The sequence below is a fragment of the Cryptomeria japonica genome, chromosome 8, assembly GCF_030272615.1.
Source record: "Cryptomeria japonica chromosome 8, Sugi_1.0, whole genome shotgun sequence".
Classification (NCBI taxonomy): domain Eukaryota; kingdom Viridiplantae; phylum Streptophyta; class Pinopsida; order Cupressales; family Cupressaceae; genus Cryptomeria; species Cryptomeria japonica.
This window is the reverse complement of record NC_081412.1, coordinates 200,930,525-200,955,762: the sequence shown is the minus strand read 5'-3', so window position 1 is coordinate 200,955,762 and position 25,238 is coordinate 200,930,525. Positions and strand designations below refer to the sequence as shown.

The 25,238-nt window shown below is 35.6% G+C and overlaps 1 protein-coding gene across 1 annotated transcript; it reads left to right on the top strand.

Annotated features, from left to right (window-relative positions):
- Positions 1 to 2,225: 2,225 nt before the first annotated feature.
- Positions 2,226 to 5,340, top strand: LOC131048415 (pentatricopeptide repeat-containing protein At5g18475). Its single transcript, XM_057982372.2, has one exon. The coding sequence runs from the start codon at positions 2,355 to 2,357 to the stop codon at positions 3,864 to 3,866; it is 1,512 nt and encodes a 503-aa protein (XP_057838355.2). The 5' UTR covers positions 2,226 to 2,354; the 3' UTR covers positions 3,867 to 5,340.
- Positions 5,341 to 25,238: the final 19,898 nt, after the last annotated feature.

The window sequence follows — 25,238 nt, the reverse complement described above, 5'->3', positions numbered from 1 at the left end:
GTATTTTCATTTGTCAAACTAAGTATGCTAGGGAATTGTTGAAGAAATTTGGTATGGAAGATTCTAAACTGGTAAGTACTTTTATGGTTACCAATGATAAATTGTCAAGGAAAGATGAATCTGCACTGCTAAATCCTTCAAGATACAAGTCTATGATTGGAGGTTTTCTATATTTGACTTAGACTAGGCCTAACATGATGAATGTTGTTTGTATTGCATCGAGATATCAGAGTGATCCTAGAGAGAATCATGAGAGTGCTGTGAAAAGAATTTTTAGATACTTGCAAGGCACATCTGAATATGGTTTATGGTACCCTAAGGATGATGACTTTACTTTATGTGCATATATAGATGTAGATTGGGCTGGTGATGTTGATGACCAGAAAAGTACTTCCGATGGAGCTTTCTTTCTTGGAAAGAAGTTTGTTTCATGGATCAACAAGAAACAATCATGTACTTATTTATCTACTAATGAAGCTGAGTATGTTGTTGTTGCTACTAACTGTACACATGTTTTATGGATGAAGCAAATGTTGAAGGACATTAAAATGCATTGCAATGGACCGGTAGTTATTCACTGTGATAACTCTGCTGCTATAGAAATATCAAAGAATCCGGTATTTCACTCTAAGACAACGCACATATCTATCAAGTATAACTTTTTTAAGGAGAAGGTGGAAGAAAATGAGGTTAGACTAGTCTATGTGAACACTAAAGAGCAGATTGCAGATATTTTCACTAAACCTTTGCCTAAAGAATAATTTGAGTACCTCAGAGACAAGTTAGGGGTTTCTACCCCTTCGACAAAAAGCTAATTGATGCCATTTTGCATTAGTCCGATATGCATTATCAAAGATATCATTTATTTCGAAATGATGTGGGGATTCTACTGCTCAAGGGGAGTAGTTAGCCTTGTGATTCAATGATTTTTGTTTTTGCTTTGATATTTATGTCAGTTTTTATGGCATTGATGTCAAAGGGGGAGAGATATATGTGAAACACAAAGCTTTACAAAGATATCATTCACAGGGGGAGTTTGGTCTTTGTTTCAAAACTTCATTTCTATATATTTATCTGAGAGATTGTTGGTTGTCTACCATTGGGGGAGACTTGTTTGGCATTTTCTTGGCACTTGGATGTTTTTCACATCTAGTGTTGTCATCAATGCCAAAGGGGGACATTGTTGGCCATTTGGAGGAATTGATTATGTGTTGCATTGATGTTTTGTCATTGATGTCAACACTAGTTGTTTTGGTTGCTTACTCGCATCCTTTTGGTCTCGGTAGGTTGTTTGGTTTCTTGTTGGATTGGATCATCATGATTCGGTATGATCCGGTATGATCTGCTATAATAATAACAATAACATATTTAATATATTTTATTATTATTTTAAAATTACATCTATTTTATCTTATTATAACACATTCTCTTGCATGGACAACTCATCTATAAGAGCATGAAAGAAATTTGGTCAATGAGTATTAATTGGTTTGCTATTTTATTTGATCTTTATATTGTAACACACTACTAAGTTATTGTTTGTACTTTGGTTAATGGAATAATTATAATGTAGTTTTTACATTATGTGATTTTTTGTCCTTCAATATACTAATTAAAATATATTTACAATCCACCTAACCCTTTCACCTTATTTTGGTGCAAGTGCTAGTGTTAAACTACAACTAAAAATATGTATTCATTTCTTTGTTTCTTTGAATGTGAATAGGAAAATCTTGGGTAATGTACTTTAGCTCAAGAATGTATAGTAATTGCCTTAAAACTCATTAAAAGATATATGACCAACTTTCTCATTCCAAACATCCTCTACTTTTTCATTCCAAATATATACATGCATATTTTTTTTTAATGTACTTAAAATATCAAAGCAATGATTAAAAATAATTCTTAGAAATCTAATTATTATGGATTAATATGAAATGATTTTGAATTTGTATTTAGCTTTAATTTAAATTTAATATTAAATTTATTTTCACATAAAAATAATTAATAATTACCTTTCATCTCCTTAGAATTCTTCTTCATCCTACGATGAAGGAGTGTTGATTCATCCTATCATGAAGGAGTGTTGATTGAAATTTTGATGACTAAAATTTGCTCACTCCCACAATAGAATCCAGAAACAATATTTTTGAACTGTTTTGAAATAACAATTCCATTCATTTTGCTGTTTTATTTAAGAATAAACAAATTTATAAATTTCAAATTTCATATGTGAGACTTCTCATTAGGGACTTCAGCTTTAGCCTGGGTATGTCCACAGCCTTAGCTAAAGTGTTTATCAGTCTCATAAATTTCGACGTTTTGGTTTTCTTCTAGGAAGTACATTAATTACCATGAAAACTCGACTTCTTTGCCGCCGATTTTCCTCAACGCCATGGATTTCTCCTCTGCAATTCGTATCGGGTTCGCAGGGCGCATCAAAATCTCAGAATTTGGAGCCTCGCAGGGCAGAAAATAATGTTCAACTGTCTAGAAAACCTCGATATGTTCGACACGTTGACGTTGTTAATTCAATATTGGCAGAACCAGACCTTCAAAGATCCCTCAACATCTTCAACAGCGCCGCAAAACAGACGGGATTTTACCACAACCACGCAACATACAATGTTATTATCAACAAACTTGGCCGCGAGAAAAAATTCAAAGCGGTCGAAAAACTTATGCAGCAAATGTCAATCCACGGCTGTAGAGTCTACGAGGGCCTTTTTATCAATTTAATGAAGCTTTATTGCATGGCCGCAATGCCGGAAAAATCAATCGAGACGTTCTACAGTATTAAGGATTTTAACTGCAAACCCTCGATGAAGGCTTTGGGTACTCTGTTTAACCTGTTGGTTGAAGGGGGCCATCTAGATTTGGCCGAGGAAGTCTTTGCGGGTATGGAAAATATGAGGTTGGTTCCCAATGCTTGTATTTTTAACACTTTTATGAAATTTCATTGCAAGCATGGGAATATTGATAAGGCGTTTGAGATTTTGGATAGAATGGAGAAGACCATGTGTGCTCCTAATGTTATTACTTATTCTACTTTGATGGGTGGCCTTTGCCGGGTGGGGAAGTTAAAGGAAGCTTTTAGGGTTTTTGAGGAAATGTTGGAGAAGGGAATTGACGCCGATGCTCAGGCTTATGATGTTTTAATTAATGGGTTTTGTGGGAAAGGGGATGTCAATGGGGCTAAGAAGATTTTTGATTTCATGAAGAGGAATGGGTGTAAACCTAATTTGGTGAATTTTACATCTGTTATGAAGGGGCTGTGCCAGGATGGGAGGTTAGAGGAGGCTTCTGAGATTTTTGATGAAATGAAAGCTGCCAATTGCTCGCCTGATGCAGTGTCTTATACGATTTTGATTGATGGTTTTTGCAAAGCGGGTAGGCTTGAGGAAGGCAAGAGAATGTTGGTGAAAATGAGGGAAGGCGGGTGCATGCCAGATTATGTTACTTATAATATACTGATTGGAGGGTTCTGTAGGGCTTGTAAATTTGAGGAGGCTTTCACGGTCCTAGATGAGATGTCATCTTGTGGATGTACTCCAAATAAGGCAACCTATAGGATTATTCTTGATTATCTCTGTAAGCAAGGGGAACTCAAGAAAGGTCTGGAGGTTCTGGAAGAGATGTTCAAGAGAGGCTTCATGCCTCATTTTGATACCTCAAATGCATTGCTTGATGGTCTTGCAAATGCAGGCAGAGTGTACGACCTGACAGAGACACTTACTAGTTTAGTAGACAGAGGTTTTGCTCCTGCTGAAGGTACTTGGAATTGCCTCATAATGTCTGTTTGTAAAGAGAGGAAGTTACTCAAGGTCCCTGAAATGCTTCAGAGAATATTGGAAGAAGAGCGTTGATTTTGCTTTTCCAGTGAAATGCACTATTCTGCGCTGCTTGTCAGGCTATGATTTCTGGGTTTGGCTACTACTTGATTATAATGCCTTTTTCAGCAGCAGGATGGAAGGCCTTTTCTTGCACACCATTACATGAATTTATTGATCTAAACTCCATTGTAGATTGGTGAGTGACCTGGATACTTAGAATGGGCTTTGTAAACGATGCCTAAGTATACAGGTCAAGCAGGTCAGACATGCTCGTAGTTGACCATTCCCGAAATCGTTATGCTAATTATAAAATTGAAGTATTGGCATATTTGAATGTGGTCAACGGTTCCCGAGAGCAAAATTTTAACCATGATCAATTTTAACAATGGGGATATTTGTTTGCATTTCTAGAAGCAAGAATGGGTATCAAAGTTTCTCTAAGTGCTAAAATGCGAAATCCGTAAGAGATTTCAATTTCAAGGGAGCATGGATCATCTGGGCGTCTGTAAACTACTCAACCTGCATCTTGTTGCAAGCTTAAGTTTTCTGTTGTTTCTGCATCTCTTAGCAGGTGTCAATTCTCTATTACCACCATACCTGATGTTATATGATGCAGTTGCTATGGTTTCTCAAATGAATTTCAGCCTATATAATGCCACATCTGCTAAATATGAATATGGGTCAATATTTTTGTGAAATGATTTCTTTTTCAATGTCAAAGTTTCAGAACTTAGTAACATGATTTTACAGGCTAACTTTGTAACAGGTTCGAAGATACACTTCTTTAGGGTGTATTTTCTTGCAATCCTAGGACCTATTCAGAAACTTTTCAAATATGGATGTGGCTAGGACCTATGTTTGAAAATGGCCTCTTGGAGCTAAGGACCGATTTCACCATTAAAAGGACACGCTTGGATTGGTCACAAAAATTGAACACCCCAAAGTTCATATTATATATTCCCGGTTTGAAAAAAATATCCTCTTTGGATGGCTTTCTCTTTAGTTTCCAATTACCATCTTTAGCCATATAATATATAATCATTTATAAAACTTAGACGTTCCTGATTGAGTATGCAACATGATTCTTGTCAACTGTTCAATCTCTTATGTTTTTGCCGTAGCTTCTGTCCCTTTACAGCTCCGACTCAGTTGAATTTCACTTTCACTTCCAATAGTCAGGTTAGCGTTCATGTTCCTAAGAATTGTGGTTGATCATTATCTGAAGCATTCCTCGGGTTGAGGAATGATGGGAGGGTAATCTGAATTCTGGATGATTGACAGTGGGAGGAAATCTTACTTGGGTGATGATGAGATTGACTCTTTTAGATTTATCTATTACCTTTCAGGTTTCAGTTTTAGATTTTATCTAAAGGTTTGCTTCTTTTTAATTTGGTTTTTTTAGCTTCAATTTGCAATTAGATACTCCCATTGTACATATATTTATTGTTGTTTATAACCAGGGAGGCGGATTCCAATTGCCAATGGCAACATTGGAATCCGCTTTAGGGCTGGTTGTTGAGACATGGACCAGCTAGGACTCGAACCTAGGACCTTCCATATGCTGCTGGAGTGCTCTACCACTGAGCTACTGGCCCCTCTTGGACCAGTCCATCGTCGGTCCGGGTGTGGCTCATTTCCAACACCAACACCCCCCCTTAAGCCACACCTCTCGTGTGCTTGGGGCTCCTAGCCTGGACCTGGCTCTGATACCATGTTGATACATGGACCAGCTAGGATTCGAACCTAGGACCTTCCATGCGCTGCTGGAGTGCTCTACCACTGAGCTATTGGCCCCTCTTGGACCAGTCCATCGTCGGTCCGAGTGTGGCTTATTTCCAACACCAACAATCACTTCATATTAAAATGGCAAAGGAAGATTCAGTTATGTCTTACTTCATGAAGATCTCAGAATTGGTGTTGGAAATAAGCCACACCCGGACCAACGATGGACTGGTCAAAGAGGGGCCAGTAGCTCAGTGGTAGAGCACTCCAGCAGTGTATGGAAGGCCCTAGGTTCGAGTCCTAGCTGGTCCATGTCTCAACATGGTATCAGAGCCAGGTCCAGGCTACGAGCCCCAAGCACACGAGAGGTGTGGCTTAAGGGGGGTGTTGGTGTTGGAAATAAGCCACACCCGGACCAATGATGGACTGGTCCAAGAGGGGCCAGTAGCTCAGTGGTAGAGCACTCCAGTAGCGTATGGAAGGTTCGAGTCCTAGCTGGTCCATGTCTCAACATTTATTCCATGCAAATGAAAAGTACACCCATTGTACATCTATTTACTTTATGTAGATGAAGAGTATAAACATTCAATTTGGGTAAGACTGTTTTGCTTTCTCTGTTCCAGTGCGTTACTTTCTTAATCAATGTCACATGTCTTGAATGGGTTATATCAGCTGATCAATTTTCTGCATGGATCCCTCTAATTGAGATTACATTCCAGCAGCAGGTTCATATTGAAACACCTAATCTGTCTGGTTGGCAGAAATCTAATGGTTATATGCTCATCTTTGTCTGACATAGAACTGAACCTGATTGAAAATAGTGAATAGAATATTTTGAACAAGAAAACGACTTACTTCTCGAAGTGCAGATGCCATAAACATGATCACCTTTTCATCTTCATCAAGTGCACTATCTTGATATATGCATCCTTGTGAAACCATTTTATTATGCTACGCCCTTTCCAACGATGCCTTGAGCCTTTGTTTGAACGCACAACGAGTGGAATGTAATTTCCTCATTGAAAGGCACTCTTGAGACTTATTAAGACCAGTTTCATGCAACATGAAAATAGGGCCCTTCGACTGATAGTCAATACTAGTACCAGAACCAATGCCACCGAATTTAGTCTCCTGGATTGTTGAGGAACTCCTTTGAGAAGGAAGTAAATTCCCATGTGGTAGATCCATGTGAGAAGAGATCTCGCTTTGTTTTCTGAAATATGAGGCTTCGAATTTCTTTGTTATCAGAGTTCTCCTGTTTTCATTTTTACACTTAAATGATGTATACAGAAGAAAAGTGTTTACTATTAGATCAAATTCCAGCCTTGGTTTCATCTGCGGGTTTGTCAACATCAACTTTATTCCCCTATCTGTTTTGTTAAATTCCTCAACTTTACTAAATCAACTTGTTCTCCCACAAACCCCTGTCAGCAATGTACTAGACATTTATTTATTCCCCTGAAACCTAAGGTTTCTACAGCTATGGAAACAACTAAAGAACTGCGTATGAAACAACTAGTTGAATATGAAGACACCCTATATCAAGTTAATCGTAAGTTATTGAATTGACTTTAAACCCTGATATTCGGGCCATGAAATGTATAGGAATTGGAATCAGAACCGAATTATCTGTGGATTTGGTCAGGGCATGAAATGTTTAAAGCCAGAATCATTTGGAATCAAACTTGGGCAATTCCAGGTGTGTCAAGGCAATTCCAAAGCAAGTCCACGTCCATCCTTGTTTCACTTCTGTAACTTCTGTGACTCGTTACATTTTATCATGACCCACCGACAGCCATCAGCATTGGTAGGTTGCTCATTTCTCTTCTGCAGGAGGTCTTTGAGTTCGATGAGGGCAGGTAGGGTGGTGTGATAGTGGACGTGGGCATTGTCATGACGCTGCTGGATACTTACAAAGCCATAAGAGATGCCTTCCTGCTGACCCCCTGACATCTTCTGTGAGTCAAAGGCATATTCATTTTCAACACATGCTATGACCTCGCTGGCTGCCAAACTGTAAACATACCTACTGCAAGTTTTCATATTCCCAACGGGACCATTTTGATTCTCCCAGTTGAAAACTATCTGATTCCTGTGGATAACATGTGGACATTTTCCCTGGATTTTGCACACACAGCAAGCAGTCTGTCTATCATAGGCAATAATAAGCAGCAAGGTGTGCAAGTGCATGTAGATTCTGCCAACTCTCTTGTTGGCTTCACTATCAACCGGTGCTAATTCAATGAGAATAAAGGGAGAATATGATGCTAATTAGTGATTGGATTATTTTAATATTGAATGATGAATATCTATCATAACATTCCAGTTTGACAAATTGATGTCAAATTAGTAAATTGTATTTGTAATATTCATGGTAGTTTTGTTTAGCATATGCATGATATGTGGTATTTTGAACTCAATTAATGTTTCAGGCTGCAAATATTTATATTTTATGATGTTTATTTGATTTTTGTCTCGATGTACCCAGCCAAAAAAAATGTCATACTGACATACTGTACCCAATTCTGATTCTGCAACTTAGAGTTAAATCAGTTTCTTTGTGAAGAGCTAACCACTTGCTGCTGGAGGTAATTTATGCACCAGCAGTAACTGATGAAATGCCAATCTCTTTGGATGCTGCAAGCATCTTCCTCCTTCAGTTGAACTTCTTGATGTGCCAAAAAGTATGTCATTTCTTTCTTATGCAATAAAGCAAAATCTGCAGTGTGGGGTTAATGATCGCTAAGTAAAATCTGTGCAACCCTGTCTTTAATTTTTTGTAAATCAAAGTCTCTTTTCCATTTATATTTTAAAACTAAATTTATGTCTGTCATTGCTATCTTCCAGTGCTCGATGCAACAACCAATTACTAAAGCCCCTATACTTTTTTTGTTTTAATTGAAACCAATGCAAGAATGAAAAATATTTCAAAGAGGCGGTAAAGAGGTTGCCATCAATATCAAAAACAGCTGTCAAATAAAGCAGCAGCAAGAACAACTAAATAGCCCACAACCAGCAGTAATAACAACTATTCAGACATTTATACAGGGCACAATTTATAACAACGTAGAATGGCAGCAAATCAATTCAAGTTTTCAGCTGAAAACAGACCTCTTAACATAATCATAGACAATATCTTAACATATAAGAGGCTTGCATTCTGAATTTAAAGGATCTTTACAACTGGACAGAACAGAGGTTTCGTTGTGTAGCATGAGAATTTGAAGTTTAATTTGTCCAATAGCAATCTGGTTTTAGCCTGCTCATTGAGACCCTTGCATTTGAAAGCAAAGTGAGACAACTTGAAACAAGAAGTCTGAGTAAAATTTAAGCATTTTTGTTGGCTGGTGAACCAACTGATTAGAGAAAAAAACTGCCAGAGTAAAACAGAATCTCTTATGGTATTTGCCACTACATTATTTTGAAAGCCCCTGGAGGATTTTGTAAAAACGAAAAATAGAAATGGTAGAAGCTATATATATTATAGATGGTGCATATTGCCTCATGTAATGAAACAGGAAGGGAAGCCATATATTCTTAATGGTCCATGTTACCATGTCCAGATGGAACAAGGGTGAAGCATATAAACTATAAAAACGTTCTCATATGTGTTTTTTCACTTAGCATTTTTCATGTTTTTAAAGCAAATGGTACAAATGCCTACCTCAATAGAGGTTTTGCATTATCTTATAATGGCTTTTTATGAGAGAATTTGATTCTACTCAATAGTACTTAAAAGGTTTTTGTTATTAGGTGGGCAAGGTCAATGCGGAGGATGCACATAAATAAATGGCTCAGCAAACTTGGCTCGTGCGAGTATAGGAAAGTTGAAAATGGTCTATAGATAAAAATGAAGGTCGAAAAATCTGAATTATGGGACAAATGCACAGGCCTTTTTTACCAAATGAAACCATTTTTTGGGGTCATTTTCACTAAATGGAATCTTCAGCTTTTTCTAAAACCAATACTGACAGTTACTGTTCAACATGTATGGCTCTTACAACTTTGCTTTGCATTGCATGCACACTAGGGGAAAAGCATCAGCAGTTGAGCACCCTAACTTTGCGTTTCTCAAATCTTACGTGGAAATTTCAAATCACTCTCAATTTTTTACAGTAGCTTACTTGGCAAGTCCTCTGCTTATAACTAAGCTTTCAACGCCACATCATCAAGTATGCTGCCACATCAGCATGTTTTTTGCCAAAGTGTCCAAAACAACCCAAAAAGAAAGTGAGACCAATAGGCGTGCAAAAGAGGCCCCAATAGTTGTGCAGCTGATATGACATCACTTGATTGGTTACTTTTTACAATATTAGTACATTTCCTAACAACTATTGGTACATTTCCTAACGACTATTGGTACATTTCCTAACAAAAATTGATATTTTATGTTTCAAACAATAGGTTTTATTTGTTCAATTTTTGGAACAAAAGGTATCAACAACCCTCACAACAATTGGTACATGCTCAACTATTGGTGCTCTTCCCCTAGATCTATCAACATCATACAATAAACCACATTGGAGATGGTGTCAAGCCATGTTCTCTAGTTAATAGTGTTGCTACATATGTAGTTAGATTCTTTACATATTGTAATTCTTTATTTCAAATTTGGTATATTGTTTTATGTTACACCTTGATTAGTTTAAATATATTAAAATCCTAATTGATTAATTGTATTAGATTACTCTTCTAATATTTCCAACATTACTGATCACATATCAGTGGAAGCAGTTCCAAAGCATTCTCAAATGACATTTGTTGGCCTTAGATTGTTTGAGGAACACACTTATGCAATAACAAAGTCAACATAAATAATTATAAATACAATAAATAATTGTTTGGAAAGAGAGAATAGTGGCAGCATGCATAGTAGATCCAATGACCTATGTAGTGATACAAGGGCATTTAAGTATGTTAGTAGTAGGGGTCCATTTACTGCCCATGTTTTGATAATCAATTGCTCCTTGCTCGTTCAATTTTTTAATTACCAACTATAAAAAATGATAATTACAAGTTCAATAAATATTTCACATGTACTAATAGTGACCCATTTGTACCTCTTGTAGTTAAAATTTCAATATTTAATTAAATGAGTTGTGCAACTTTATTGGTATTCATAGCACACGGTTATTGGGACATTTGTGCACACATATTGGTCAAAATAGTTATTAGAGGAGTATGTATTGGATTAATTGTGCAAATGTTTGAAGTGGTTGTAGCACATGGTTATTGGGGCATTTATAAGTAGGTATCAAGTGTCACCTCTAAATGATCACATTTTGACCTTTGTGCATATAACAAATCATCCCATATTCTTTATAGCTACCCAAAAGTTGGAACAATAGCTTTAAGCTCCTAAGTCACATAAAAAGAAAACAAAAAACAAAAACATCAAAATCCAATGTGTCATTTAGGAACTTAGGTTGTGCAAAGTTAGTTATAATGATTACTGATATCCTTCTCTTAGAAAGCAAAATGTTTTTAACTTGAATTTTTAATAACATTCTAAATTTTGAAAATTCAGTACAAGAATATAATAAAATTTGAAATTTAATTTAATTTTTAAATGTTTTTGAGTTGAATTAATTTGATATAGGATTTTTTCACTAAAATTTTATTAAGATATATCAAATGATAAATTTCATTTTTAAATTTTTTTGAGTTGAATTAATTTGATATAGGATTTTTTCACTAAAATTTAATTAAGATATATCAAATGATAATGTAACACATCTACTTAAAATGTTTTAGTACACTTTCTATGGTCTTTAAGACAACAATTTTTATTAAGCTGGTTTAGAATGGAATTAACTCAATATCTTATGATTTGGGCTGAATTTCATGATGAAAATTTGTGAAGATAAGCTTATCAGCTTTGCTAAACATCTTCTAGAGAGGTCATTTTCAATCCTTATGGTGTGTGAAAATTAATTACTTTTTAAATATTAATGTATTTTATAATGCATTGTTAAAAAAAATTTCAAGTATGGTGGACAAATAAACAATTGCGTAGTATTATGGCTATTAGTGCCCCAAGAATTTAATTTCTAGATTCCCAAATTTTGAGAAAATAATTGTTCCACCTAGAAAATTGAAGTCAAAACTCATCTTGAGTTTGCAAACTTAGGGCTAGTCATTGACCTACCATCACCAAACAAAGATTGAGCAGCAATGAAAATTTGACAGTGCTAACTCAGAATGCCAAGCCACTAACTTAGAATGTCAAGCCAAGTTGATTTTTGAGTTTGGTTAATTGGATGAGACCTAGTCTCATATATGATGTATGGGACAAGTTTGGTAAATTGGATTTGGCCTAGTCTCATATATGATGCATGGGACAAGGTGCAAATCATTTGAGGCAAATAATCAAAACTAAATTCAACACTTGCAAAGTCAAATTCTTTACTTAAAGCTGAAAAGTGGTGAAAAAGTTGAACCCTTCCTTAAATGGTTGTTGAGTTGCTCACTTGGTATGAGTTTTAGATATTCTCTTGTACGCATTGTCTTAAGAGTGTTTCCATCTCCATACGATGTCTTTATGACATTCTTAAACATCTCCAATTAGAAATCCATGTTCAAATAAACTATGAATATGTTGCAACAAGATCGATTCATCTACAAAGACCATAACAATGAGAATAGCGTCTTAGTCTCAAACCTAGAAGGCAAATAGCCTATGCATATACCAATAGACACCCCAAGTAGCGACAAATAGGGGAACCACTCTTATTTATAGAAGAAATGTCATAGCAATGGTAAGAGTGGGCACATATTGAAGAATTCTTGGTACAACTCATTTATGAATGAGTCTTCTAACAATAAGAAGCCACAAGAACCATCATAAGGTGTGATGAAGGCTTCACATTGGAAGAAAATGAATACCACACCACAATATGGAGATATTGTTAAAGACAACTCTCCAAATGAAAAGTATGTGAATGATACCTAGAGGCATAAGGAGTCCATATGGTATGTAGACTCAAGTGTTACAAAGATCATGATTAGACAAAATTATTTGTTTGTCAAATTGAACCATATCTCTAATAGTGAACCAATTAATCTTGAGATGACACCACCTTTAATATTCAAGTTTTAGTTGACATCATATTACAATTTGTATGTATTGTTGTAAATTTATAAAAATTCTTTATGTTGCTAAATTCATGAACTTTTTTCTCATCAATTCAAACTATTGGATTACAAATTGAAAGTTTAATTTGAAAGGAAAATTGGAGAAATTTTTTGTTTTGTTCATGACATTGAATAATTTAGAGATTGTTACATGTTCTTTTAGAGTTGGCATGAGATGTGAACTTGATGTTCTCCACCATGCTAATCAAGAACTGAGATTCAAGGTTGATAATTTTGTCACTCAGTGGCACTAGAGATATGGTTATCTAAGCATTGGCTATTTTCTCACTCTTAGTTGACAAGACATTGCAAGAGGCCTTCTCTCAGTTAATATGGTGGTTTATCTTTTCTCAACTTGTTTTTTTTTAAACAAGATCAAGCTCCCTTCAACTTGGGTATTCGTCACTTGATTGGTGTATTAGATTGAGTGCACATTGCTTTGTGTGGATAGGTGGCTCCTAGTGTCAAAATTCAAATACTTTCAAAACATTGTTGATGACCATACAAGGAAAATGTGGGTACATCGCTTGAAGATAAATTATTAAGCCTTTGTAATCTCTAGAGAGTTAAAACATCTTAGGAATGAGAGTTTTGTTGTAATATTCATGTGCTCCACTTAGGTCGAGTGAGGAATTATACATACAATGAATTCTCTTTTTCCTTGAAAAAGAAGAACATTAGTTAGCTTATTTTTACCTACATGCATCAATAGAGTGACATTATTGATAGACAAAATTGCGCCATTATGGAAATGGTGTGTAGTATATTCAAGGATAATCAATTGAAACTTATAGTGGGCATGTTGTTCAACAAGTAAATTATCCGCATTGACTGACAAAATCATCCAACATGGGTCACAATTATCCCAACCTCTTGGCCCAAATGATAGTGCAACAACAGACAATGTTGTAGCAGCTAGACCATCTTCCTCTAGTGTGCCTAGCTCTCATCGATGCCCCACTATTACCATGTATGCTTTGGGGTAGATACCATTGCACATGGAGATGGTTCGATCTCCCATGAGTGTACACATTGTTTGGCTAGTTGTCAAGTTGGTGCACCGAATGATGTGGTGCTCATAGATGACCTGATGGATCAAGGCTTCACAAATCAAATGCAGGTATGTTGAATTGAATTTTAAACATTTTATTTATTAGATACTTTACATTTGCAAATGTAATCAAACTTTTAATTATAGATCGAATTAAATTGATGCAAACTTTATGCATTGCAGGATGTAGCAACAAATTTTGGTACGTCACTAAGCATTCCTACCACAATTGGTGCACCTGCATCTTCATCAGATGTAAACATTTTATGACATGTCGAAATCGAATAAGACCTTGAATTCATTTAAGTAATGTTTTTTTAGATATATTAACTTGGTAATGCATATTTATGTAGGGTTTGACATGTGTTGATAGTGGACTAGATTTCATAGGTCAATGATGCCACACTTATGACCATTTCATTTTGCCTAGGAAGCTATATGATATTCTTTTTTGTACACCTCTTGTTTACAATTTTGATTGAATATGCATATCATTTAAATTGTGATTACTTAAATTATATGTTAATATTATATGTTGATATCTATTATGTTACTCTTTTAAGGTATGCCATGTGTGGCTGAGTTGCTTCCTTTGCCAAGGTCATTCTCGAGGACACCTAATTGAGAAAGGTAATTGAACACAATTTTATTCAAGATATAATAGTTTCAAGAGCTGATATGAGATATTCTAGCATGATTTAGATTTAGTTTTTTCAAATGAATTATAATTATACACATACATCTAGATTTATCTAGTCTTGCATTTTTTGTCTTCTACACACAACAACGACTAGGATTGTTTACAACATTGATGATAGCACTTGATGATACATTGGAAGAAGAGAGGCAAGAGATATTTTTTTTTTTTAATTTTCTCGATGTCATAATTACATGTGTACATTCATTGTATTACATTCTTATCATTTTTTCAGACAGGAAATAGTCATACCTATTTTATTAATGATGACCCCTCCTAGGACAATAGGAGAACCATCAAAAATTTTGATACATGTTTATTTTATATTGTAAATATATGTTTACAATTGGTAGGTCTAAAGTTTAATTTCACAACCTTTGCCAAACACCTTGTAGTTATAAGAGAGTCGTGGAGTAGGGTATAGATCCCTATTGTAGCATACAGGGCTTTAAAAACCTTTCAATCACCATGTATTCACTAATTTATCGGTTGTTGTGTATCTAGTTAAAACATAGGTTAATGAGGTGATGAAAGGAATACATTGAAAGAGAGAATAACATTTATATTTATCTAATTTCCTATAGAATTTTAGTTTTTTTTTCCTCTACAATGTTTTGTTGATATTTACGTTGTATTACCTTTTGTATTCAGGGTAATCACTGAAATGCAAATGTTTTGGGTAAGATGTTAGGATTGGGGTTAGATTAGTACATGCCTCTTTTTGTTATAGTTGGCAATCTCTTCAGACTTAGATAGGGTCTAATGCTCCTCTTAATGTATCTTTGATTTCTTAAACTATATTCAATAAAATAAAAATAAAATCTACTTTTTTCTTCCACTCTAAGCGAAATATTTATAAGTCTTGTACTAATGGAGTCTCTACGAATGTAGTGGCTTCTTTATTGCAAGAGTGGATGTCTCTTAAGAATAATGAAGACTAATTATAGATATTCCAATTATGGAGGAATCTAAGAATATCAATGATTTTTTATTTCTAATTTTCTAAATTTATTACTTTGTTTTTTTCTTAATCCCCTTTTGCCTATTGTAACTTTTTATCTTTTAATAAGATACAATGTATGTAATGGTGAATTATTAGGGTTTCCATTGATCAATTTTTTTATTATTATTAGGGTTTCCACCATTAAATGTAATGAAAACCCCCAATTTTAGGACTTAAGACCATTACATTTAAAAGAGGATTTCAATCCAATAGATCTAGTCGCAAACCATCAAGGATTAGGACTTAGAAGTTTGATTGGATTGAATGGGGATCTCTCTTTTGTGAGTTGAATTGAATTTGTTGAAATTAGGGTAAAAGTGATGTAGGTAGAAATGCAGCAACAGTAAGCTACAATTGTTGGATCGAGCCACAAACTTGGATCTGAGCAATATAAGCAGATTTGGACCTGTTCCCCAAAAGAGCTCCTAAAATTCTAGGACCATTTCGCTCACGCCCTAGTCCTCCAAACTTTTCACACTCCAAAGGAGAATTGATTCGTCATTGTAAATAATGCTTATTCTAAAGATCGCAACTCCGTACCTGTCTCTTGCACACAGAAAGAAGAGGAAATAGGTTGGGAATAGGGGTTTGCCTAAGTCAAACCCTGGTTTAGGAATTAACCTTGAATTAAATATTGCAAATACTGAAATAAATAATGGAAAGATATACCTCAGAGCTGCAATGACTGATAATGATGCTTTTCTTCTTGAATGTAATCACATATGTTGTATGAAATGGCATGAACATGACAAAACCTTAATCATGCACACACATACTTGCATATGAATGATGTAATGTTTCTCCACAATAGATGAATGAAGAATATGCAACCTTGAAGATCTCTAGATATGCTTGACGATGAACACTTCAATGCTTGAATGATAGATTGCCTGAATACAGATAGATTGGATGTCTTATGATTCTCTTGTGATAATCAAATGAGAGGTATGGACCTCCTTATATACTTGCCTGTCGAAAAACATCTTTATTTTTTGACATATGCTGACATAGAGATCACATTCCAGCCAACTCAAGGTGACTGTTAAAGGGGGCCAATTAAGGTCCCAATTAAGAGGACCAAGGTGCCACACCCTGGTCCTACCCCATTTAAGGGCTAGAACCAAGGGGCTAAGTGATGTGAAAATGGAAAATGAGGCTAGATTTGAATGGTATGGGCATAATTAGGTCCTAGTTCGGCTTTGGGACACAAATGCTAAGAGGAGGGCCAAAATGTGGACCAAATTGTAAGGGAGTACAATTTAGGATGCTACAATTAGCCCCCACTTTAGCAGGAGTACAAGCCTATGCAAATACTCACGGTAAAGTAGATGAAAGAGAGATGAAGAAGAGGAGCCATGAGGAGCATGATCACAAGGAGTGTAAGACATCACTAATTTTGAGGGACCAAGCCCCCAATCTTAGGATCTTAACTCACTCAAACATATGCAAGGGCACACAAAACAAGATAAAAAAAAGACAAACAAAGACAAAGAGACAAACAAAGGCAAAAGACAAAAGACACACCACACAAAAGCTAAAGACCAAAAACAAGACCTCAAGTCAACTAGTTGAAAAGACCTTGATATCACAATGTCTCAACAACTAATATCATTCTTGAAAAATACCATCTCAAGAACACAAGCGACCACATAGAAGAGAAATGCATACATCATCCATGAACTATCAATAGCAAAGCTATGAGTTCATGAGAAGAAAAAAAGAGAGGACATAGATACACTCTAGATATGTTTTTCTAGGTGATCCATGAGAGGAATGATGAGAAAGGACATGTATGCTTGCCCCTAGATATGTTTCTTGGTGATCCATGTTGGGGAGGAGAGTAGGAATAGTCTAGCCATGTTCCGCTAGTTGCACTCATCCTCGTGCATGTGTGCAAGTGATGTTTGGTTTCAAGTATATAGCACCTTGTATAAGAGTTTGTTTCCTCTGGTTTCGAGCATGTATCAACCTGTTTAAGATATATAATACAAATGCAAATGCCAAGGGTCAAATGTGTGAATGTCGAGGGGCCAATGTCTGGTTTTGGGAACATCTCATGTAAGAGTTTGTTTTCTCTGGTTTTGAGAATGTGTAAACCTGTTTAAGACAGATACATGCCTGGTTTTGAGGACATCTCGTGTAAGAGTTTTTTTTTCTTTGGTTTTGGTGATGTTTATCCCATCTAAGACATATATCAAATGTTGCATCTAGTTTTGGGCATGCAATATCTCATATAAGAGTTTGGTTTCTTTGGTTTCAAGAATGAACACCCCTTATAAGAAATGCAAAAATGATATGGAAAAATATGGTACAAAGACGGCGATATGGGTGTCACCTCCACCCCTCCCCCCCTCCCCCCCTTAAGATGTCAACATAGCCCTATGTTGATGTCTTAAGGAATCTAGAACAAGGATACCCGCCTTCAACACCAAGGAGATATCCTTTAGGAAACAATGTCATAAATCCAAGCTAGAGAGGGAATACTCTTCAAGCAGGGATAAGACAGTTGGAAAAGAGATATCTTGTAACAAGTGTAAAGAGGATCCTTGGAGGAGAAGAGATCTTTTCTCAAACGACATCTACCTCCAATAGGAGTTTCTTGAACAAACATAACATCTTCTACCAAAAGAAAGGAAGGAGAACAAGAATCCATACCTTCCCCCTATTGCTAGGTAAAAGAGATTCTTGATGAAGGATAACACACTTTTGATCCAATATGAGGGGTAAGGTTTATAATAGATATACATTGCCAAGTGAAGAAGAGGTTGTAGCCAAGGACTTACACCTCTTCTATAAGAGAGAATCCTTGAGAAAACAACTTCACACAAGGAATGACATCAAATCATAAGAAAACACCACCCAACAATGGAAGAGAGAGAGAGAGAGAGAGAGAGAGAGAGAGAGAGAGAGAGAGAGAGATCATTTCCCCCCAAGTCCAAGGACAATGAGAAGAATTATACAACCTCTAAGGAGAGATTTAGTTACATAAGAAAATGCACAATGTTCTCACATGAATAAATATCCAATGCAAGAAAAAACATTAGTAAATATAAAATGCCACTCTAAAGAAGAGGTAATCTTCAAAGAGAGAGAGAAGGAAAGAAAAATGACAAACTCCCCCAAGGAGGGATTTATCATAAAAGACATACCATTTCATGCAAGAAAGGATATCAAAATATGAAAAATGTGGAATAGTGATACTTTCGACAAAGAGAGAGGAGGATAAGGTTCAACATAGAGGCAAGAATGGACCATGTTTCTGCATCAAGATGTTTTAAATTGAAAAATAACCACATCTAATGACAAAGAACCCCCAATTAATTTAACTAGTTGTCTCATAGGGCGAGGAGCAACATGAAGGGTGAGAATAGTGCTAAGGCACTACTTTCTTAACAACAAAGAGAATAATATTAGTTGAATGATTATCAAATTGTTCTTGAACAAATTCCTTAAATGCTTTACTTTCCAAGAGAATGACAACCACCATGATGAAAAATACAATGCTCACTACCTTCTTTATGCTTTTTGCTAAACTTTACAAAAGGAAAAACGACATTTTTGTCATACTTTAGTTTCCAAAAGATCCTAGTTGCTAACCTTTCTTGATCATCAATAGAATTAGGCTTTATCTCTTGTAATGTAGGATTAGGAATGCTAGAAGAAGAAGGATTGTCATCTATGATTTTAACTATGCCTCTATAAATGAGTCCTTTCATTGCATTCTGAAAATCGGGACAATCATTAGAAGTGTGATCATTAGTTTGGAGATATGAACAAAAGGGAGGTTTTGAAGAAGAAGCACTTTTAAGGGAATAAAAGGCTTGTTGCCTTGCAAGATAATCTTTGAAGTCTTGAATCCTAATGTAGTGTCTCTCCCTGATTCGTCTTTCCTTTTTGTGCATCGATGGATTCTATGGGCATAGCTTAGACTATTTTGTGATGCTTTGACTAGACGTTTATGGATTTATCTATGTTCTAGAAGCTTCTCTATGGATATTAGACATATTATATTGTGCTAACATCATGATTTCATATGGATGATGACATTTCTAGACTATTGTGATGATGGATTACTCCTTGATGATTGACATGTGTGCTCATTCCTATGTGTGTATAATGTTTGCTCTATGTTAATTTGATGATATCTTATGATGTACTAACCCTACTTCGTGATTATGATTCTATGTGATGTCTTGATGTTATATTGAGTGACTGTCTGTGTGAGTAGAGACGATTTCATATCACTCATTGCGAGCATGATATGCTGTCGTGATTCTCTATCACTTGTATGTTTATTATGATGTATATGTATTGTATATGTTGTGTCGATGTAGGTTTACAGGCACCAGACATCAACTCCACCTAGCTTCACAGGTCTGAGCGTGTCTTATCCCAATGACAAGTTGATCGGAGATGACATGAGAACCCACCCTATACTATAGGTTTAAGTTGATTACCCTCGTCAATTCAGAGTCTTGACGCGAGTTGTTGTTTTGTGTGTAGTGATTTCTTGGATTATTCTATGGTGGTTTGCCTTGTGTAGTGTGGTAATTATTAATTGGCTTAATTATTAATTAATTAATTGATTAAATTGATTTATATAGTTTAATAATGATAGATTAAATTAATAAATTAACATAGTTTATAATAATAAATTAAATAAATAGTTGATATAAATATTTAAATATCATTGTGTGATTATTATTATTAATCCTTTGGTTTATATTTAAATTAATGGTTGAATATCACCTTGGGATATCAGGGATTATTTATTGACATTGAGGATTAATTATTATTTAATTGATTATTTGTGGAAATTTATTTATATCCTTTGATTATTTAATTATTGGGCCTTTATAATTATTTGAGCCCATGATTTTATTAGTTTTTTTTTTTCAATAAAAGTGGACAAGCCACTAAACTTTTTAATTATATTTTATAATTTTTACAACGGGTTCAAAAGACATACCGGCAATAAAGAACCCGCAAGAAAACCTCAGGTTATCGCCTTATATAAACCAAACTATTCTACCCTTACAAAAATAGTTGTTACATATCCAAATGATCATATATCCCGCCCAAACCCATTTATTTGAGAGATACAATGAGGTCCCTTAGGACATTTCACGATACATTAGTTCATCATATGGTTATACCCAACAAAACATAAGCTCAACTAATTACAAAATGAAGAGTTGGATGTCAACAAATATATCCTCGAGAAAATCATGCAAAGGCACCAAGATGCTCGTATGCTTTTACCATTTGAGGAGCAAAAAATTCTTCAGCCTGGCTTGTCAAAACTGAATTCTATACCAAAATTGCCCATACCTGCATTAAAAAAACCATACCACATCTCCAAGATATCATAGAAAAGTATCAGACATTCAAAAACCAAGTGCTAGTGCCTTCAGCTGGGGAATCATTGGCTGCATCCAGAGGAGGAACAACCCTTAAAGGAAATTCCAGCCATGCAGGAGCAGAAAACTGAAAGCTCAAAGAAAGTAGCGAGTGCAAAGCTACAAAAACATCCAAAGCCTTATCCACAATCCGAGCAGGTACCCAATTCACAAGAAATTCCATACAAGCCAGGGTATTATCCAAAGTATCACATATCAGCCCCATTCTTAACTCAAACAATAATTGACCATACCATCCATTACCCAAAAGATCACAACGAGGAAGACAATCACCATAATAGAAAGTCCCCACATCAAAATGATAACTATCCAAAGCAGGAAAAACCATATCCCAATTACACATTGTTGGAAACATGAACGTGGAGACCAAGAGACGAACCAATTCAGCATCAAGTAGAACATCATAACAAATTGTAACAAAGTGAGACATAATCTCAGAGTAAGAAATATTAACACAAATTTCCAACCAACGATTCCCCAAGAGCTTGTGGATTTCATATGCCACCTCAGGAGAAAATATGTTAGAAACCTTACCAAGCTTTTGATAGTTATCCTCATTTTCTTCCCCCGGAACCACAAATTCATGCACCGCTCTATGTTTTACAGAAGACAAGAGACTCAACATTTGCAGAAACAAACACACCAAGACAACCCATAGTACATGTGAAACCAAAATGCAGCCTACCACTTTCTAAATAATCTAAGTGAAAGGCATGGAAAAAATTTCTTAATTAAAGTAATAAATGTCCGCCAGCAACTTACCACCTTGTTGACGACACAAAAGATAGACAACATATCATTTCAAGATTGCAAACTACATCGATGTGATATTTCACAATACATAGCAACACTTCAAACCCGACAGTCATCAACGATAACTTAATGGGAGAAAACAACTTTGCCAAAAAATGATTACAATCATCATAGAACAATGTCGTTCCTACCACGACCGAACTCACACAAATAATCTGCAATTTAGTACTGGAGACATCATCAGACAAAAATAGCCCAAGTACGTACACCCGATAATACCTCACACATGCCAATATCCATTTTAAGCTAAAAATCCAATCCTTTACATTGCACACACCGCCACCCTTGAGTGTATCATGATTATCCACACCCTCACCCTATGAATGACATCGTATATCACTTGTACATAAAATAGAAATACAATTTCTACTTCATATACCAGGCATATAACGATAGTCATCCATAAAATGAACATGTACACAAACCTCATAATTCAAGGAGGGCGGGAAAGGAATTTAAAATCACCAAGAATTAAATAATTTGGAAACCAGACTACAATAAAACCATACAAAGCATTAATCATTTTGAATTCCTTCCCAAACTTTAGAAGGTATTTCTTTGGGATCAACTTTACGAAAATGTGCTTTGCTATCAATAGCTAGATTAGCCAGAAAATCTGCCACTCTATTAATTTCTCTATAACAATGACATATTAAGAAGGAATCAAAAGAATCTAACTTCTGTAAAATATGATCAAGCAAATATTGCAACTTCCAGCAATTCGATTTCTTCTTCATAACACTCTGTATTATTACCATAGAGTCACCCTCAATCACTATGTTTTTTATCCTTAATGAGATTGCCATATCCAAGCCAAAGGATAAATCTTGATACTCCGTGAAATTATTTGTACTAATACCAATGTCATGACATTTAGCAAGAATGAGTTGCGCATTATGATAAAAAATAGCCATCCCAACTCCTCCCTGCCCAGGTTTTCCCCGGGAGGCACCATCAAAATTAAGTTTGAAATGTCCCCAAGGAGGAGTTTTCCACTTAGTCAACAACCTCTGACCTAAGGAGTTGTTACTCTTGGAGACTAGGCCATGAGAGGGTAAGATCGAGAGGGATTTCCAAACCGTGGTAACCCTATTATCCCAATGGGAAAAAGAAGATTGGTTACCCAAGTTCTTATAAATGTATGACAATGTAACCTCCTAAATAGAGGCTTCAATTTTTGCAAAACATTCGATACAGAAGAACACACCTTTTTGAAAATCCTACTATTTTGTTCAAGCCAAATGTTCCAAAACACAATAGAGGGAGAAATAACCCAAAGGCATGCATAGAAAGATGATGCAAACATGAGAGGCTAAGAATGAAAGTGAGAAATAAGATCCTTACCAATAACAAAAGACAAACCTAATTTTCCCAGCAACGATTGCCAGCACTCATAAGCAAAATCACAATGAAGAAATAGATGTGAAGAGGACTCCAAGTTCTTATTACAGAGGACACAAGGAAAAACAACAGTAATACCTAATATGTCCAACCTCATTCCTGTTAGAACTCTATCCTGGACAGCTAACCAAGCAAAAGCTCCAGCTTTAGGTAAACAAGATGAGTGCCAAAACAACTTATGAGGCCAATATGAACAAGTTTTACAAGTAAAAGGGAGTTATAACCATCCTTATCATACTACTTTCCAGAGTCATTCCCAGTCCAAATAAGTTCATCCTCAGAATCCGAGAGAATGACAATCCTCTCACCTAGAATCTTATCAAACTCTACTTTCAAATGCAGATCCACATCAAGGAAATCAATTGACTTCTATTTAGCCATCTTTAGAGGACCATTCTGAACAATATCAAAATAGTCCACCACATACACACCCCAAAGAGAAGTAAGGATTGCAATCAAGGGAGACCAATCTCTAATGCTAATCAAGGAACAATGTACATTCCATGCTTCATCCCAAAACCTAGCTTTCCTTCCATTATGCACAACCCATGAGAGACAGGGAACAATAACCGCTCTGCATTTACATAAAAAATTCCATATGACAGATCCAAAGGGTAGATTAGAAAATTAAAAAAAACTTTTTCTGGGACCATTGTTCAGATATTTAGCAAACATAATCTGAGCCCACAAATACTTTGGCCTATCATAAAGTTTCCAAACCAATTTAGCCCCTAATGCTAAATTTTGATTATCCAAATTATGAATACAAGTACTACCTAATTCCTTAGGAAGGCAGACCTTATCCCAAGCTACCAAAGACAACCTCTTTTTGCCATCCTTATTATTATTCCAAAGAAACGACCTTAGAGTATCTTGCAAGTTCACAATAGTTGTTTTTGGTGATTTTAATATCGACATTAGATAAATAGGAACAACATTCAAAACAGATTTGATTAACATCATTTTACCAACCAATGACAATCATTTATGGTTCCAAGAAAGAATTCTTTTCGAAATGATCGAAATAACCTTATCCCAAAAGCCAATCTTATCTTGCTTAACAAAGAAAGGGATCCCAAGATATGTACATGGCAGATTACCAATCTCAAAACCTGAAAAGGAAAACAATCTCTTCTGGACAAGCATTGAAGTATTTAAGAAAAAAAGTTTTAACTTGTCAACATTTGTTTTTTGGCCAGAGAACAAAGCATACTCCTGTATTATCTCCAAAATTACTCTAGTCTCTGCTAAAGAGGCATGACCAAATATCAGAGTATCATCAGCAAAGAGACAATGTGAAATATTCTGAGGATAATTTTGAATCCTAATACCTCTCCAAAGACCCCCCAATCTAGCAGCCCTGATAGCCCAACTAAAAGACTCAGCAAGAAGATTAAACAAAAATGGAAAAAGGGGATCTCCTTGTCTCAAACCTCTGGAAGAAGAGAAAAAACCACAAGGAGAACCATTCAGAATCACCGAAAATCTTGCAGAAGATATACAAGAGCGAATCCACTTTACCCAAGCATTGGAAAAACCCAACCTCAACAGTACCCTACACAAAGCTTGCCATTCGACTCTATCATAGGCCTTCATCATATCAAGCTTGAGAATCATGGCCGAAGTTTTCTGGGAGGAGATAGAATGCAACACCTCATGTGCCACAATTGTACCTTCTACAGTTTCTCTCCCAGGAACAAAACCCCCTTGCTCCAAAGAAATACTCTTAGGTAAAATCTTCGCTAACCTCATAGAAATTCCCTTAGTGAATATTTTATATAAGGTATTACACAGAGCAATAGGCCAAAAGTCAACAAACGACTTTATATCCTCTTTTTTAGAAATAATTGAAATCAAAGTTGTATTCAATTCTTTCAAAATAGACCTATTCCGCCTAGCCTCCTCAAGAGCCAATAAAACATCATTTCCAACAAAATCCCAACATTTTTGAAAAAACAAAGGTGTATAACCGTCAGGACCAGGAGCTTTATCAGGGTTCATAGCAAAAACTGTCTGTTTAACTTCTTCTAGAGAGAAAGGTGCCATTAACATCCTATTATCTTCCATGGTTACCAGAGAAGGGACATGAGAATCAAAATTGCTGGCATCTCTTACTTCTGATGTCAAATGGGTTTTAAAAAACCTAACTGCCTCCTTAGCAATA